This window comes from Armigeres subalbatus, chromosome 1 (genome assembly GCF_024139115.2).
Source record: "Armigeres subalbatus isolate Guangzhou_Male chromosome 1, GZ_Asu_2, whole genome shotgun sequence".
NCBI lineage: Eukaryota > Metazoa > Arthropoda > Insecta > Diptera > Culicidae > Armigeres > Armigeres subalbatus.
This window is the reverse complement of record NC_085139.1, coordinates 273,432,195-273,450,924: the sequence shown is the minus strand read 5'-3', so window position 1 is coordinate 273,450,924 and position 18,730 is coordinate 273,432,195. Positions and strand designations below refer to the sequence as shown.

The following is an 18,730-nucleotide window of genomic DNA, read 5'->3' as shown; positions in this document are numbered from 1 at the left end:
ATCGATGTACTTCGACAGGCGTTTGCTTGAAATAGTTTACGTTCATTCAAAACAAGATCAATTTATGTCTTATGATCACATAGATTATTTTGGACATATATCTCACTTAGGACATTATGTTCGTAGACATATTTCCTGACATTCCAGGATATGTACTCCAGAACAGTTTGGACGTAGGACATCCGAAAAGTATTTCAACGATTTTTTCAGTTATATCAGAACGCCAGATAACAATGTAATCCAGCGTCCTGAAGTAATAAAGTGCAAACAAACCCGCACCTTGTCACTTTTATTCCGATAAGGTCGAAGTCGATGAAGAGAATCCTCTCTTGTTAGTTACGGCCCTATTACCGAGTGCTTGGAATATTACAAATCAATATTTGGCCAAAATAACTCAAGTTATTTTATTTTAAAGCTAAATCTCCAAAAAAATATTTAATTTTTTTGTTGATGAAAACGAAATAATTTTGTTGAAATCAGGACGATAAAATCGAGTTGACAAAATCGGAACGTGATGAAATCGGAACATAACTGTATCGATATTTGTATCGAGATTCTAACCAATCAGTAATTATAATGATATGGAATGCTAATATCATCTTCAAACTTAGACGTACATGTTCATGATAGAATTAGAGCGAAAGTAAAATTGATAGTTCCGTTAGGATGCGGCAGGCATGAAGAATGAAAGCTTCCTCACTGATATTCTTCCTCCCCTTCATGGGAGCTTGGCAGAAGGAAGGTCGTGTGATATGTGCCGTCACAAATATCGCCCTCCGCTCGCTTTCAAAATCGACTTCTATAAAACATTCTTCACCTGCCGTACCTGGAACTATCATTATACTTTCGCCTCTAATAATTATACATCTAAGTTTGGAAGATATATTACATTTCCATAACATTAAATCGTTTAACTACAAGATAACACACAAAATCATTAATTTAGTATCGAGTAATTATAGCAAAGTAGCTGCTCAATGCTCTATAGTCCCGATTATATGGAATGAATGCAAAACTGCCTAAACCATTTTTCTTGTCAGCTGCGAACGCATTAGATCAATCTAAATAGCATTCAATAAAAAGAGTGTCTCTGTAGATACAACTTGCGATAAAATCGGTTAAGCCTATGACATCAAAGTCATGTGAGTTTTAGAGATTTGAAAAATGTCCCTACAGACATACGAATACACACATACACACACACAAGCATCACCTCGACTCATCGAACTGTGTCGAATGGTATAAGAAACTTGAGTATTAGATGTTGCTGTAAAAAGTTCGTTTTCAGAGTGAAATCCTTTCGGAAAAATCATTTCGAAGTACCGATTTGTTTTTTTTTAAATTAATCGTAAACGCAAAAAAAATATATCAGAAAATTGATTAATTTTTGGCGAGACAAAGTATGTCGAGACAACTAGTAGATGTATATTTATATCAAATAATAAACAATTCACAAATCAATCATAATATCCCAATCGATCGGCTTCCTCCACAATGGCGACGAATGCAGCCAAGGTTTCCTCGCCCACCGGCGTTATCTGCTCCGCCGGCAGTATGAACATGTCCGTCGAGTCCGGAGGCCCTCGCAACTCGAACGTCAGAGAAATCGGAATCTTTGCCTCCTGATATGCCCAGTCAATGCTTCCTCCGCTCGAAGGATATATCGTCTCGTACTTGCTCCCACCCTGGAACTGGGTCCCATGAACGGCTGTTAGCGCGGCAATTGCTTTATCCGTAATAGACTGCAGGTGCTCATAGTTGCTAACCTTCTCGGGCGTATGCCCGAACGGGAACATCAGTAGCTGCGAGTACGAGTGCAGTGCGATGTAGGTCCGGATGCGTTCCTTCTGTGCGTTGTTCAGAATGAAATCAGCCAGCGCCTTAGCTTCCGGTTCGGAGAAGACATTCGCTCCGGAGAAGTCGTAGCTGCACGGGTCCTCACTGGAACCGATCCCACCCCAGTTGCTGGCAAAGTTCCGATTCAAATCTACGCCGCGGCAAATGCCGTACGGTTGGCGATTCTTGCGCCAAAGGCGATCACCCTCGAAGGAGAATTTGTAGCCATCCGGGTTGACAGTTGGGAAGAAGAACCAATCGTATTTAGTGGCGAGTTCGGCAATTTTAGGATCACTTGAGGTGATGAGCTGGTTGAGGATGAAGGTGGCAGTTGCTGGAGATATCCATTCGCGGGCGTGGATTCCACCTTCAACAAAGATGGATTTGTTATCCGGTTGCCGGGAAAGTTTCACTCCTTTAATTGGACGTCCCTCGTAGCTATTTCCTAAAGAGATGACGGTTATGAAGGAGTGCTTCTCAGCGAGGTCATCCATCCACGCATAAATTGTTTCCAGGTGGAAATAGTTATTCCAGTCGAACTCAGAGGGTGCTGCTGTAGTGGGTTTGACATTTTTCGCTTCGGCATCGATTCTGCTTTGAACGTTGTATTCCTACAAGAAAATTCAATTTAAATTGCTATTTTCATTGGGAACATTCCATAGACGCTTACCAACACTCGCCCCTTAACCAGAAACCGATCCAGGAAATCGTCAAAGTCGGCAATCTTGTTGGCAGCGACCATGATGGTCAGCTGTTGCCCCGGCTGTCGAGCATGGCCGTAGAATGTGCAACTATCGCTTTTGGCTTCCAGGTCTTGGAATAGTTGCACGTGCCGGTCAGTTTCCAGTTGGACGCGATACAACCGGTAGTGGTCGTAGCGGGCACGGTTCTCTATTTCGGCGACATCGGAAGAAGCGTTGATGTTCGAAGGAAGAATAAGTAAAATGATTCCAATTTGAATAAATTGAAGGTACGATGTTTGCCTACCGGTCGCCATGCTAAAACTGATTCGGGTCCGTTCCTCTCCTGAATAGTTGGATGATAGACGGTGAAGTTATCTATCGACGAGTTATCAATTTCAATGCAAATGGAAGTGGTCAGTTGGGATTTTCTTATCTTTTGAGCTTACTGCTTACTGTAGGTTGGTTGGCACTAATAATAACTTACTGAATGATATGCAGGTATTCAAATCTCTTGCGTTTTGAATGAGGTTATTATCTTCCGAACAAGATTGTCTGATTTTACATTTTTCACCACTACAGATTTAGGCATGTTCATCCAAATGTAAACAGTGCAGCTGAATTTATGATACAGTAACGGTAAAAAATATGGACCTTCTACCCATTTTTGAAGTTATTGTCATTATTTGTCATGGCACTTTATTTAACTTTATGAAAGGCGAAAACTGTTTGAAAATTTCATTTGAAGCATTCAACCATAATTCTTTTTTGCTAAAACTAATCGATGTGCTGCTCATACGAAATAAATCAACTTCGTGATCCCTTGCACTTAGTAATTTTATGAATTTTTACCACCGTCATTCGTTATTAAATCCTGCTGACAGCCAAATACAGCCGATTCCAATTTATCTCACGCACACTATCAAATTCTTGTATACACGACGCTCTTATCAAATAAACTTGACAGCTGATTCGTTCATTCCACTACAACTTCATCAAAACGTACTAAAATTATCTTCCCGCCGTCGGTAAACATAATTTCGTTTATCATCTCAGCTGTGTATTCTTCAATTCACTATCCTCAGTATCAATTTTGCTTCGTGAAGAACTGGTTGTGCTGCTGCCGGCTTCCGATTCCGCACCAAAATATGAGATTACTTAATCGACTGCTCCTGCTCGTCCCGGTAGCCATCACTACCCTGCTCTTTGCCGCAGATTGTGATGGCTGTGCTGCTGCTGCCTCTTCCTCCGCCCCATCCAACAAGGCCCGCTACGACTTCTTCCGCATCTACCGGGTGCTGCTGGAAACCGAAGAGCAGGTTCAGCTGATGCAACAGCTGGAGAACCGCAGCGATAGTTACACCTTCATGGGCCACGCACGGCACACCAACCAGAATCTGACGATTATGGTCGCGCCGCAGAAGATCGCCGAGATGACCGACCTGATGGAGCGGTTCGATATTCAGGGTTCGGTTTTGGTAAGTGGATTCTGTTGTGAAGAGATAAGATTTCGTTAAAGTGTGCAGTATCCCAATCAATCAATGATCAATATTATATTGAACATCCAATTGATTCCTCTTTTTGCTGATCTGGGTTGCTCGTTTGGAGTATTAATGCTGTACTTCTTCATTAAAGATATTTTTCATCAACCGTTTCGATCTCTCGAGCATAACATGTAATAATATTTAGCTTTTGCCAATTCTGTTTAAAATCAAGTTACTAGATGCATTAAGTGTCATCATGAGACAAAAAATGTAAAGAGAAAACTCAATTTCTATAAATCTGTTTTGAATTACTTAGCAAAAAGGTGGCAATTGCAAGCAGAACATATATTATATTGTTTCATCAAATGTAAAAGCTCGTGCTGGATGAAAAAGAGGTTCCATTTTAGAAGTGATACACTTCAAAAAATTCTAAATTAAGGAAAGGTTATTAAAATCTATATCTATATATATTATGTACATGCAAAAAATATTCCTGTCTGTCTGATCCTTATAGACACGGAAACTACTGAATTGATCGGCCGGAATTTGTATGCAGAAGGTTTTGGGGGCCGGAGAAGGTTCTTAAGATGATTTGAGACCCCTCCTCGCTTTGTAAAGGGGGGCTCCCATATAAATGAACCACATTTTTTTTTCAAAACTCGAGAATTAAATCAGAGGAAAAATCAGTTTTAAGCGAAATTAAGTTCGTCGGGTCTGCTAGTGGTGAATAAAATCAATACATCCTTAATCAAAATAGGAATGTGCCACCACCGTCTGCCTCATCACGCCATAATGCCTCACGTCGGTTCAATTTTGAAGGCCTCCACATTATTCAATTCCGAGACACCGTTGTGGATTGTGACTATCGAATACACAATCGGTTTAGATTCATGTTTATAACAATTGTGCTTGAAGCTGTGCATCTCAAAAGCTTATATTTGGGTCTGTTCACAAATTACGTAACGCAAAAATCCGAGTTTTTGACCCCTCCCTCCCCCTCGTAACAAAAAGTAACATTTTTGGTACCCCCTCTCCCCCCTCATATAACGCGTAACTGTGAAAATATTAAAGGAAAGTTTTTTTCCTTATGAAATACTACGCGAGTTTTGGTATTTTTTAACACTGCTAGAATAGGAACGGCACATGTTAAAAAAAACAAGGATATCAAGAATGCAGCTAGTAGAAACGAAAATAAAATTTGCGTCCATGACCATTCAAATAGTTTAGCGGGACTGTTATGTCGAGAAATACAATATTTGCTTGGTGTTTTTACGCACATCAGTCCTCGCATCAGTCCCGCTATATGCATGATTTCGTTAATGACTAATACGCTGTCTTTTAGAATTAAAAAAATGCACCAAGTAGCCTGCTCTGAGATAAAAAGTATAAAACTACAAAGACTAACATGGGACAATAATGGGTAGAATGGTAGCGAAGAGGATGGGTTGATGCGTATTTGTTGTCTTGATCAAGACATGTCAGCAATTACTTCAGTCAGTGATTAAAAAAACATTTAAAATAATTTTTTACTTGCGTTATGCGTAACGTTTGGTAGTATCCCTCCCCTCCCCAACCTTTTAGTGTAACAAAGAATAACGAAAGTTGGACCTTCCCCTCCCCCCAAAAGCGTTACGTAATTTGTGAACAGACCCTTTCAACATATGACGGAAACCGTCGAACGAAAGGATCATATTTTCTACAAATGAAGTTAAGGACATAGTTGGAAGAGTACCAAGATGGCAGTCAATATGGCACCGGACCTTCCACGGATCAACCCCACACCTCCCGCACTCCTCTCCCACCAACATTCGAATGCATCGAACAGCATCGAACAAAAGTTTAATGTTCAGATTACTAACCTGTTCACAGTATATTTATGTACTTCCCGTGATAACTAACATGTTTCTTCAAAGATTCCTATTCATTTCGGCTCGATATATGGCATAAGCCAGCAGTTTCGTGCCAATTTAACAGCCGTCCGCGGTTTGGTGGGTTTATCACTGCACTCCACTTCTTTTCAAAGGGCATTGAAAAAATCAATTTTTTACACACTTCTCCGCACACGAGCAGCTCGAAATGTTGATGGAAGGCAAATTAAACTTCACTTTTTGGATTAAGTCACTTGTTTGAAGCGAAAACTTAATATAAACTGCAATTTTTGCCCGAAGAAAACGATTGACAACTGATCGCGGAGCGAATGTAAACACCGGTACGGATAGCAGCAAACTAAAAAACAGAGTGGTTCAAAACTGCTTTTGCTCCGCCACGCTCAGTCGATTATGTTTCATATTTTGGGTGTCATTCGCTGGTTTCGGTCGGTTTGAATAGGGGCTTACCGTGCACAGGTCTTTTCAGGTTTGTATGGCAGTTGATATGGCGAGGTTGAATTTTACATTATTCTGATTGTGGCGCTCCGTCATTGGGCGCTGGCGAGGGGAAGACCATATGACTGGATGAAATTCAAGAGCTTTAACTCCTTAGACAATGCATATTGAATGGACGTTCCAATAGTTGGGAGTCGATTTAAATCGAGGTTGCAAATCTTTAGCATAATAATAAAGCCCCAAATACAATGTCGGCGGAACGGAAACGGCAAATTTGACAGTTAGCTCATATATTCTCTGTTAAGTTTGCCGTTTCCGTTCCGCTGACATTGTGTTTGTGTAATTCAACAAAATAGCCACATTTTTTCTGTGATATCTATCGCACCAGGAGCAGATACTTCATACAAAAAGTGTGACATGGGGGTGAGCGGAGTATAAAATGCTATTTCAACGGATCTTTCCTAAGGTGCGTTCAGTGAAGTCTCTGGAATGTTGCTTTCAGCTATGTGTTTTCTCTTTTCGCCAGCGTTTGGAGGGGAAGCGCTGTAGCCAGTGTAATGAAAGATTTAGTTTCCCGTCATAGTTTTCATACAAACTTGAACCGGCTTGTTCTCAATCAGATTTTGTTCAAATCGGCTCTTGGAGGACACTCGGAACATGGGACGGAATAAAGTGAGCGTGGTGGAGCTGGGTCGTTTTTTGAACCACCCTACTAACATTCTTTGTTTTTTCATAAATACGACACCAATACTACTACAGTAAATGACAGTTTGTATTGTACCAATACTTTCAAAGCTTTGTTTTGGTACTCAACCCACCTTCACCTTAAGGGTCTGTCTCAATTGGATAATTAAACTGAAATTAAACTTAAAAGTGACATTTCCATAATTATCAAATAACCCTGCTCGCAGAGCAAGATTACTTTTGACAGATATCGAATCATTTTCCATCGATGTCCTATTGGAATTGCTGGGTAGCACCAGCCATTCTTATAACGGGGTGATTTTTTAATTTTCGAACTGTCACTTTTAAGTTTAATTCTCCAAATGAGACAGACCCTAAATATTCAGTTTGCAATAATTTGGCAAAACGCTTTCGTGTATCAATTTCGAAAAGATAAAAAAGGGTAAGCAAGACCATACTGATGGTGTCTGGGTTCGATTCCCGGTCCGGTCTAGGAAACTTTCGAGTTGGAATTATTTCGACTTCCCTGGGCATAAAAGTAACACCGTGTTAGCCTCTTGATGTACGAATGCAATAACAGTAACTTGGCTTAGAAACCTCTCCGTTAATAGCTGCAGACGTGCTTAGAGAATACTAAGCAGCAAGGCGGCAATGACTCAGTGAGGGATGTAATGCCAATAAGAAAGAGAAAAAAGTTCCAAATGCTGTGCAGAGTTCGTTCCAAATCTAATGGAAGATTTGTCCCCAACCTTGTGAAGGATTTGTTAGGAATCCTGAGAAGCAGCGGTTCTCAACCTGGGGTACCCTGGGGGTACCTTGGCTGGTTTCGGGGGTATCTATGGCAATAATGCGTAATGGTGGATGTTGTATGATAATAGCAACAAAAAAAAAAATGATTTTAGGAGCTTTTTTTCCAATAAGACGTACAGTAGTTGAACTAAACTGGTGAGATAGGCAAAATTTTGACAAAATTCAAATTAGCATAATTTCGCTCATAATACTCCGATTTCGATAAAACTTAACCATCAGACGCAAAAATTCTGCCCTTATTCAATTTCTTAGTTTAATCTGCGGACATTGGAGATGTTCTTTTTCGACTATGATTCCAGTTTTATTAAAATCGGATAATTATTGGTAATATAATAAAACTCGTAGTAAAATTTCTGGACTCGAGAGGAACGTCCGGATGAATTTACGGAAGAACTTCCGGAGAAATTCATAAAGGGAATTCCGAAGGAACTTCCGATCAAAATCTTGGAGGATCATTTGGAGGAATTCTTGAGCTTCCGAAAGAATTCCTTGAGAAATTTTCGTAGGAATTCCTGGGGAAACTAATGGAAGAATACATGGAGGAACTTCCGGAAGATATCTCTGAGCAACTTCTAAGGAATTCCCGAAGAAACTTTCGGAAAAATTCTGGAGTTACTTCCCGAAGAATTGCTGGAAGAATCTCTAGAGGAATTGCTGAAGGAACTTCCCGGAGGAACTTCCCGGAGGAACTTCCCGGAGGAACTTCCCGGAGGAACTTCCGGAGGAACTTCCCGGAGGAACTTCCGGAGGAACTTCCCGGAGGAACTTCTGGAGGAACTTCTGGAGGAACTTCCCGGAGGAACTTCCGGAGGAACTTCCCGGAGGAACTTCCGGAGGAACTTCCGGAGGAACTTCCGGAGGAACTTCCGGGAGGAACTTCCGGAGGAACTTCCCGGAGGAACTTCCGGAGGAACTTCCGGAGAAACTTCCGGAGGAACTTCCCGGACGAACTTCCCGGAGGAACTTCCCGGAGGAACTTCCCGGAGGAACTTCCCGGAGGAACTTCCCGGAGGAACTTCCCGGAGGAACTTCCCGGAGGAACTTCCCGGAGGAACTTCCCGGAGGAACTTCCGGAGGAACTTCCCGGAGGAACTTCCGGAGGAACTTCCCGGAGGAACTTCCGGAGGAACTTCCGGAGGAACTTCCCGGAGGAACTTCCGGAGGAACTTCCCGGAGGAACTTCCGGAGGAACTTCCCGGAGGAACTTCCGGAGGAACTTTCCGGAGGAACTTCCGGAGGAACTTCCCGGAGGAACTTCCGGAGGAACTTCCCGGAGGAACTTCCGGAGGAACTTCCCGGAGGAACTTCCGGAGGAACTTCCCGGAGGAACTTCCGGAGGAACTTCCCGGAGGAACTTCCCGGAGGAACTTCCGGAGGAACTTCCCGGAGGAACTTCCCGGAGGAACTTCCGGAGGAACTTCCGGAGGAACTTCCCGGGAGGAACGAAGAGGAACCTCCCGGAGGAACTGCCGGAGGAACTTCCGGAGGAACTTCCGGAGGAACTTCCGGAGGAACTTCCGGAGGAACTTCCGGAGGAACTTCCGGAGGAACTTCCGGAGGAACTTCCGGAGGAACTTCCGCAGGAACTTCCGGAGGAACTTCCGGAGGAACTTCCTGGAGGAACTTCCGGAGGAACTTCCGGAGGAACTTCCGGAGGAACTTCCCGGAGGAACTTCCCGGAGGAACTTCCGGAGGAACTTCCGGCGGAACTTCCCGGAGGAACTTCCGGAGGAACTTCCGGAGGAACTTCCGGAGGAACCTCCCGGAGGAACTTCCGGAGGAACTTCCCGGAGGAACTTCCGGAGGAACTTCCCGGAGGAACTTCCGGAGGAACTTCCGGAGGAACTTCCGGAGGAACTTCCCGGAGGAACTTCCGGAGGAACTTCCGGAGGAACTTCCGGAGGAACTTCCGGAGGAACTTCCGGAGGAACTTCCGGAGGAACTTCCGGAGGAATTCCCGGAGGAACTTTGGAGGAAATTCCGGAGGAATTCCCGGAGGAACTCCCGGAGGAACTTCCGGAGGAATTCCCGGAGGAACTTCCGGAGGAACTTCCCGGAGGAACTTCCGGAGGAACTTCCCGGAGGAACTTCCGGAGGAACTTCCGGAGGAACTTCCCAGAGGAACTTCCGGAGGAACTTCCGGAGGAACTTCCGGAGGAACTTCCGGAGGAACTTCCGGAGGAACTTCCGGAGGAACTTCCGGAGGAACTTCCGGAGGAACTTCCGGAGGAACTTCCCGGAGGAACTTCCGGAGGAACTTCCGGAGGAACTTCCGGAGGAACTTCCCGGAGGAACTTCCGGAGGAACTTCCCGGAGGAACTTCCGGAGGAACTTCCCGGAGGAACTTCCGGAGGAACTTCCGGAGGAACTTCCGAGGGAACTTCCGGAGGAACTCCCGGAGGAACTTCCGGAGGAACTTCCGGAGGAACTTCCGGAGGAACTTCCGGAGGAACTTCCGGAGGAACTTCCGGAGGAACTTCCGGAGGAACTTCCGGAGGAACTTCCGGAGGAACTTCCGGAGGAACTTCCGGAGGAACTTCCCGGAGGAACTTCCGGAGGAACTTCCCGGAGGAACTTCCGGAGGAACTTCCCGGAGGAACTTCCGGAGGAACTTCCCGGAGGAACTTCCGGAGGAACTTCCCGGAGGAACTTCCGGAGGAACTTCCTGGAGGAACTTCCGGAGGAACTTCCTGGAGGAACTTCCGGAGGAACTTCCGGGGGAACCTCCGGAGCAACTTCCGGAGGAACTTCCGGAGGAACTTCGGAGGAACTTCCGGAGGAACTTCAGGAGGAACTTCGGAGGAACTTCGGAGGAACTTCGGAGGAACTTCCGGAGGAACTTCCGGAGGAACTTCGGAGGAACTTCGGAGGAACTTCCGGAGGAACTTCCGGAGGAACTTCCCGGAGGAACTTCCGGAGGAACTTCCCGGAGGAACTTCCGGAGGAACTTCCGGAGGAACTTCCGGAGGAACTTCCCGGAGGAACTTCCGGAGGAATTCCCGGAGGAACTTCCGGAGGAATTCCCGGAGGAACTTCCGGAGGAATTCCTGGAGGAACTTCCGGAGGAATTCCCGGAGGAACTTCCGGAGGAATTCCCGGAGGAACTTCCGGAGGAATTCCCGGAGGAACTTCCGGAGGAATTCCCGGAGGAACTTCCGGAGGAATTCCCGGAGGAACTTCCGGAGGAATTCCCGGAGGAACTTCCGGAGGAATTCCCGGAGGAACTTCCGGAGGAACTTCCGGAGGAACTTCCGGAGGAATTCCCGGAGGAACTTCCGGAGGAATTCCCGGAGGAACTTCCGGAGGAATTCTCGGAGGAACTTCCGGAGGAATTCCCGGAGGAACTTCCGGAGGAATTCCCGGAGGAACTTCCGGAGGAATTCCCGGAGGAACTTCCGGAGGAATTCCCGGAGGAACTTCCGGAGGAATCCCGGAGGAACTTCCGGAGGAATCCCGGAGGAACTTCCGGAGGAATTCCGGAGGAACTTCCGGAGGAATTCCGGAGGAACTTCCTGAGGAATTCCCGGAGGAACTTCCGGAGGAACTTCCGGAGGAACTTCGGAGGAATTCCCGGAGGAACTTCGGAGGAATTCGGAGGAACTTCCGGAGGAATTCCCGGAGGAACTTCCGGAGGAATTCCCGGAGGAACTTCCGGAGGAATTCCGGAGGAACTTCCGGAGGAATTCCGGAGGAACTTCGGAGGAATTCCCGGAGGAACTTCCGGAGGAATTCGGAGGAACTTCGGAGGAATTCCCGGAGGAACTTCGGAGGAATTCCCGGAGGAACTTCCGGAGGAATTCGGAGGAACTTCCGGAGGAATTCCGGAGGAACTTCGGAGGAATTCCCGGAGGAACTTCCGGAGGAATTCCGGAGGAACTTCCGGAGGAATTCCGGAGGAATTTCCGGAGGAATTCCTGGAGGAATTTTCGGAGGGATTCTTGGAGGATTTTTCGGAAGAATTTCGGAGGAATTTCGGAGGAATTCCCGGAGGAACTTCCGGAGGAATTCCCGGAGGAACTTCCGGAGGAATTCCCGGAGGAACTTCCGGAGGAATTCCCGGAGGAACTTCCGGAGGAATTCCCGGAGGAACTTCCGGAGGAATTCCCGGAGGAACTTCCGGAGGAATTCCTGGAGGAACTTCCGGAGGAATTCCTGGAGGAACTTCCGGAGGAATTGCCGGAGGAACTTCCGGAGGAATTCCCGGAGGAACTTCCGGAGGAATTCCCGGAGGAACTTCCTGAGGAATTCCCGGAGGAACTTCCGGAGGAACTTCCGGAGGAATTTCCGGAGGAACCCTGAGGAAGAATTGCTATAATCCTGTGAAGGAATCGTTCCATGTCCTTCAAAGTAATTAATCAATATTCTATAACAAAATTGTTCCAAATCCTTTGAACGATTTGTTCCCAATTCAGTGAAGGGCTTTGTTCCAAATCCTGTTAAGGATTTGTTTCAAATCCTGTGGAGGAATTGTTTCAAGTCCTGTAGAAGATTTGATTCGAACACTGTGAAGGATTTGTTCCAAGTCTAGTGGTGGATTTGTAGCAAATCCTGTGGAGGAAATTTTTCAAATCCTTTTGAGGATTTGTTTCAAATCCTGTGGAGGATTTGTTCGGAATATTTTCAAGGATTTGTGCCAAATCATGTGAAGAATTTCTTCCAAAGCGTGTGAATGATTTGTTCCAAATCTTGTGAAGAATTTGTTCAAAATCTTTTGAACAATTTGTTCCCAATCCTGTGAATTGTCTTGTTCCAAATCTTGTGGAGGATTCGTCTCAAATCTTCTGAAGGATTTTTTCTAATCCTGTGAAAGGTTTTATTTTTTTATGAGAAGGATTTATTTCAAATCCTAAGGAGGATTTGTTCCAAATCCTGGGAGGATTAAATTAATTAATTTGTAACAGATTTGTTCCAAATCCTGTGGAGGATTTGTTCTCAATCTTGTCAAGGATTTCTTCAGGATTTGGAAGATTGTGAATGATTTGTTGCAAGTCATGTGAAGGATTTACTTCACATCTTCTGAAGGATTAGTTCCAAATCCTGTGAAAGGTTTTGTTCCAAACCCTGTGAAAGATTTGTTTCAAATCCTGTGAAGAAATTGATTTATATTCAGTGAGCAATTAGCTCCAAATCCGGTGGAGCATTTGTTTCATATCCTAGGAAAAATTTGCTCCAAAGTCCTGTGTAGAATTTGTTCTGTTCTGTGAAGGATTTATTCCAAATCCTGTGAAGGATTGGTTCCAAGTCCTGTGCAGGATTGATTCAAAATTTTCTTTAAAATTGAAGGAATTGTTCCAAATACTGTTGAAGATTTGTTCCAAATCCTGTTAAGAATTGGTTCCCTATCCTGTTAAGGATTTGTTCCCAATCTTGTAAAGCATTTGTTCCAAATCCTGTTAAGGTTTTTTTTCCAAATTCTGTTAAGGGTTTGTTCCAAATCCTGTAAAAGATGTGTTCTAAATCCTTTGAAGGATTTGTTTCCAATCTTTATTTTTTTTAAATGGCATTCCATTTTAGCCTTCCATATAGGAAGGCTTATTTGCCGTAAAGCGTTACGGAGCCGGATATTCTCAATCCTGTGAAGGACTTGTTCCAAGTCCTGTGAAGGATTTGTTCCAAATCCTGTGGAGAATTTGTTCCAAATTTTGTGAAAGATTTGTTCCCAATCCTGTGAAGGATTTTTTTCCAAATACTGTGAAGGATTTGTTTCAAATAGTGTGAAGGATTTGTTCCAAATCCTGTGATGAATTTGGGTGATCATAACATGTGAAGGATTCGTTCCAAATCTTGTACAGGATTCGTTCCAGATCCTTTCAACGAAGGGTTCCTAATCCTGTGAAGGATTTGTACCAAATCCTGTGAAGAATTTGTTTCAAATGTAGTGAATGATTTGTTTCAAATCTTGTAAAGGATTTGTTCCGAGTCCTGTGAAGGTTTTGTTTCAAATCAAAAAATAAACACAATTGGGGAAAATTAAAGATGAGTTAATACTATTCCATTTTATTCTATTGATGCTTTACAGCTTTTTTATTTTGACCACAACAGTAAGACCGTCTTCAGTGTTTCGTACTGGACTCGACTTGACATATACAATTTATGCGAATACGATCACAAACCAGTTAATTTTTATACATAGCAAGATATGTATATGTATTTCTTTCACGAAAACCAATTATTTTTTTCTTGCAGTTGTACAACATCCAGGAACTGATCGACAAGGAAGACTTCACCATCAAACCGAGGGGAACAGACCCGAAACAGCTCGACTGGCAACACTACTTCCACCTGGAAACCATCCATAAATGGCTCGACTTGCAAGTGTCCAACTTTCCATCCATCCTCCAATCGGTTCCGCTTCAGGCAAGCTACGAGCGCAACCTAATCAAGGGAGTGAAATTGTCCAAAAAATCCGGCAACACTGCCGTTTTCGTGGAGTGCGGAATACACGCCCGCGAATGGATCTCCCCCGCCGTGTGCACCTACATTCTGAATCAACTGCTCACGTCCACCGTGCCGGACGTGCAGGACCTGGCGGAGAACTTCGATTGGTTCTTTTTCCCGGTTGTGAACCCCGACGGTTATAAGTACACCTTTGAAGCGGATCGCCTCTGGCGCAAAAATCGCAAACCGTACGGACTGTGCCGCGGGGTGGATCTCAATCGGAATTTCGAAAGCGACTGGAACGGCATCGGAGCCAGTTCGGATCCGTGTGCGTACGACTTTGCCGGAGCTTCCGCTGCCAGTGAGGCGGAAACGCAAGTTTTGCAGAAGTTTCTCAAGGAGAATGCGGAATCCAGCAGGATTAAGACGTACTTTTCGATGCACTCGTTTTCGCAGCTGATCATGTTCCCGTACGGCTATACGACCGATAAGGCGCAAAACTATGACGATCTACAGACGATCGGTGAACGGGGCTCGGAGGCGATTCGTCGCACACACGGAAAGGAGTACGTGTCGGGGGCGATGATCGAGACCATCTATCCATCGTCCGGGGACTCGGTGGATTGGGCTTTCAGCGAGTGCAACGTTCCGGTGGCGTTTACGTTCGAGTTGAGAGGACCTCCGGATAGTACGAATATGTTTATTCTGCCGGCGGAGGAGATCCTACCAACTGGGGAGGAAACGTTGGCCGCTTATGTGGCCATGCTCAAGACTGCTCGCCAATTGGGGTACTATGGAGCTGCAGAAGGGCAAAAAGGTGAATTGTAGATGGAAACCGATTACCCATTGGTATATTTTACCTTCTAGTTCCTATGAAATGAACTGCTAGTTATGTTAATTGAGTAATAAATAAATTACCATCAAATTCAATTGATTTGTCAATGTCAATAGTCTACTAAAAAGTAAAATACGGCAAATTTTTACCACCATTCTTTGCACACTAGCACCGCGCTGCGGGGGCATAACTACATACTTCAAAATGACCAGTACAAAGTTTTACACAACTTTGCGAACGTCTGCTCTCTGTGTTGATATATCAGTCTTTTCTTCATGAATTTTCGATTTACTTGCACCATTCGGTAAACGGAGAGTCAAAGCTTCAATTCAAATATATTGATTTTAAATTGTTAACCGATGATTATGGCTTACGATGATTATAGCTTACAGTTTAGCAATTGGTTTAGGGAAACGAACTAATCTCTTTCAAGCATCGCAAGTACATGCATCAAATTATTGCAACTTAAAAGCCTGGTTTCAATCCTCAGTTTAATCGAGGTTTCATGAAGAACGGAAAAGGCTGCTGTTAGTGTTTAAAAAGCCGTATCATTTAGAGTAAACTACTATTTTTTACAAATTAAAAAGAGTTGGGATGAGAGGAATTTCCTTTTCGTTTTTTCGGCATCAAATCAATTAGAAATTCCGTTGACTATTTCCTCATATTTTTTTCTGGGATCCCTCCATAAATTCTCAAGAAATTCTTCAAAATATTCCAGTAGATCGTTCTGGGAGTTTCTCCATGAAATTCCACTAATAGTTCTCTCGCGAATTCATTCGTGGATTATTTTCATGTATTTGTATGAATTTTGTTACATAATAAGCCAATTATGCCCATACAACGGGAACTGAAATTGATTCATTGCTCTGCTCTCCGGATATATTGGGGTGACTTGAGGCAAAAAGACGTACTCCTCAAAATCGCGATTAACGTTTACGTACCTGATCCCCAATTTCATGGAAATCTAAATTTTCAAAATGTTGGATCTCAGCTGCCTTTCATCGGAGTTTGGTTCTGTTTTCATCAATCAATCACAAAATTCATATAGTGTTTGTAGCATTGGTCATCATTTTGGAAATGGACATGGTTCCGGACTTCGGAGATATTGATGGGAGTACTGGAGTAACCAGTACTGGAGGAGCGGATCGATTCGTCCGATGACAAAAGACCGCCAGCTAAGGGTTGCGTACAGGGATGCCAGAGAATATTTTCAAATGTCTTCACAGTCGTTTAAATATGTCTTCAAATGCCTTCAATATAAAAATTATGATTATTAGCGAGAAATTTCAAAATCCAATAGGTTTGTAAATTCAATCATGTCCTTGTTGTATAGATGTGGAATAATGTTTATTTTTTTAAACATTCAAATTGATAGAATTCAAGATAATATTCTATAAAATTTTCACGATATAGTGTATAAGGTACACCGGGGCAAGTTGAAATGCGGGGTAAGTTGAAACAGAAGCTGTAATTTAGAAAGGAAATGACCGAATGTTCTGATAATTTTTTTCAACAAACTACTCGCCTAAACGCATCTTCTGACTGCCATTCCCGAAAGATTGCAGCTTTCAAAAGCAATCCCTGCCATTGTTTATTTTTCGCCCTTTGCAAAATCCAAACCAACTATTTGACGTGCCAATGAAACAGGTCTCAAAACGATGTTTGGAAGAGCTTTTCATCAAATTTTCACGGGAGGTAATCATTCAATGTTGAATAAGCATAATGATTATGAAAAATCAATGAAAGACCCGTTTTAATTTTTGTATTTTGGTTGTTTGATATTGCTCTGCATGTTCAACTCATCGGGGCAAATAGAAATGCATGGTGCGGGGCAAGTTGAAACAACGATTCAAAACGTCACCCTCGCAATTAAATGTATTTTTTTTCCCAAAATTCAACATGGTCCGTAAATACATTCGAAAAACATAAATTTGTAAAAACATGCATACTTCTGAACATAAATTTAATTAATTTCCACCCATTCTGTCATGAATGCAACCTTCCTACAATCTCCACTAGAATGAAAAGGGGTAAGTTTAAACTGCAGTTTTGAGATTCTTAATCTTCTGAGCACTGACTCTCAGAAAATAAAACATAGAGTATGTAAACATTTCGTTAACTCCACCTTTCACTTCCCCAGCTGCATATTTCTCCAATCGAAGAGTTTATGAGAGATATGATAGCTGGAATTAATGTGCATTTATGAAGAAGCCACAACAGAAATCATCAACTGCGCAATATACAAGTGAACCAAATAATGAAGCATCCTGAATAGTAATCCGAGTGGTCACCAGTAGGAGAAAATCAATTTGATAAATTTTCAGCGTAGTGCGTTCTCCAGAATTTGGTCTCTGAAAATACGCTTGTGACTTTGTTGTACCTTATTGTACCTTGTTGCCCTTATTTGCATAAGAGTCCCATGTCACTTTCGCCGACTTGAGTAATAATAGTTGAATTTATCAAACTTGTTTTACATGGAGAAATACAAAAAAAAATCTAATAAATTGACAAAAAATTGGTATCTTTCCAAAAAATTGACATAATATTCTTTATCCGTATTTATTGCTGTGGGACAATTAAATGGACCATATTTAAGTTTTTTTTGTAAAAGAGTACTTATCAAAATCTGGAAACTGATTTTTATGCGAGTAAATATCAAGATGAGACAACAAAAGTGGGATTTGTTTTCAAATTTCTAGAACAAAGCCTACTATTCTATCAGTTTTTCTTAAACACGAGACAATTTTAAGCTAATTTCTGAAAGAAAATCAATATCGTTAAAAACTTACATGGGACTCTTATGCGAATCCTGGCAGTATTATAGTCCCCTTTAGAACCTCGTGCTTATTGAGTCTCACTGACTACAAACATTTTGTTATTAATATGGAAAAATTAGCTTACGTCTGAATATAACGCAGTGTTTCAACTTGCCCCGATTCGTGGGGCAAGTTGAAACGATGCATATAAAAAAATAATCAAAATATAAAAAATATTCATTAAAAAGTTTGTTAAGGTTGTTTATTTTTTATGTATGATATTTGGACCGAACTGGCAAACACCGCAAACGGATTCAAAAAATATCAAAGGGTAGATTTTTAACAGCACTTCGAACTTTGAAAAAACCGTATCAACTTGCCCCGGTGTACCTTAACGAGTTTCCCCTGGATTTTATACTGAGTCTGGGTCAAATTCCACCGGATTTTTTAACTGAAGTTCCATGTGGAATTCTTCCAAATTTATTTTTAAAGAATACCCTGTAAGGTTTCAAAATTTACCGTGAAATACTTGAAAAACATCCAGATGAAATTTCCCGAAGAATTCCTGTTGGAACACCCAAAGGATTTACTGGAGAAACTTCTGGAGAAATTTCCGAAGGAACTTCCGGAGGAATTGCTGGAGGATTTTCAGAAGGAATTCTTGGAGAAATTTAAGAAGGAATTCCTATAGGAACTTCGTGATAAATTCCGGAGGGATTTTTTGGAGAAATTTCTGAACGATATTCCTAAGGAATTACTGAATGAATATCCGATGGAATTCCTGAAGAATTTCTAAAGAAACTTCTGGAGGAGTTCTTGGAAGTAGTTCTGGATAAATTCTTGGAGGAGCTTCTTGAGATATAGCTGCAGAAACTTCCGAAAGAAACCCTGGAGGCAATACCAGAGAAATTCCGTAGTATACATCTGGAGACATTCTTGGAGA

General features: G+C 42.8%; 2 protein-coding genes across 4 annotated transcripts; one reads left to right on the top strand and one right to left on the bottom strand.

The window, feature by feature from the left end:
- Nucleotides 1-1,405: 1,405 nt before the first annotated feature.
- LOC134207621 (zinc carboxypeptidase) lies at nucleotides 1,406-3,315 on the bottom strand. 2 transcript variants are annotated; one of them, XM_062683351.1, is made up of 4 exons: nucleotides 3,004-3,315; nucleotides 2,824-2,894; nucleotides 2,507-2,727; nucleotides 1,406-2,447 (listed from the first exon to the last, which is right to left on the bottom strand). In XM_062683351.1, exons 2-4 carry the CDS (start codon nucleotides 2,831-2,833, stop codon nucleotides 1,458-1,460), a joined length of 1,221 nt encoding a protein of 406 aa, XP_062539335.1. In that variant the 5' UTR covers nucleotides 2,834-2,894; nucleotides 3,004-3,315; the 3' UTR covers nucleotides 1,406-1,457. The 2 variants fall into 2 exon arrangements, with proteins under 2 accessions (XP_062539335.1, XP_062539334.1); XM_062683350.1 differs by having other exon boundaries at nucleotides 2,824-3,315.
- A 142-nt stretch (nucleotides 3,316-3,457) lies between these two features.
- Nucleotides 3,458-15,148, top strand: LOC134207620 (zinc carboxypeptidase-like). Of its 2 annotated transcripts, XM_062683348.1 has the most exons (3): nucleotides 3,458-3,544; nucleotides 3,602-3,994; nucleotides 14,005-15,148. In XM_062683348.1, the coding sequence occupies exons 2-3, from the start codon at nucleotides 3,665-3,667 to the stop codon at nucleotides 15,022-15,024; spliced, it is 1,350 nt and encodes a 449-aa protein (XP_062539332.1). In that variant the 5' UTR covers nucleotides 3,458-3,544; nucleotides 3,602-3,664; the 3' UTR covers nucleotides 15,025-15,148. The 2 variants fall into 2 exon arrangements, with proteins under 2 accessions (XP_062539332.1, XP_062539331.1); XM_062683347.1 differs by having other exon boundaries at nucleotides 3,518-3,994.
- The last annotated feature ends 3,582 nt before the right edge of the window (nucleotides 15,149-18,730 follow it).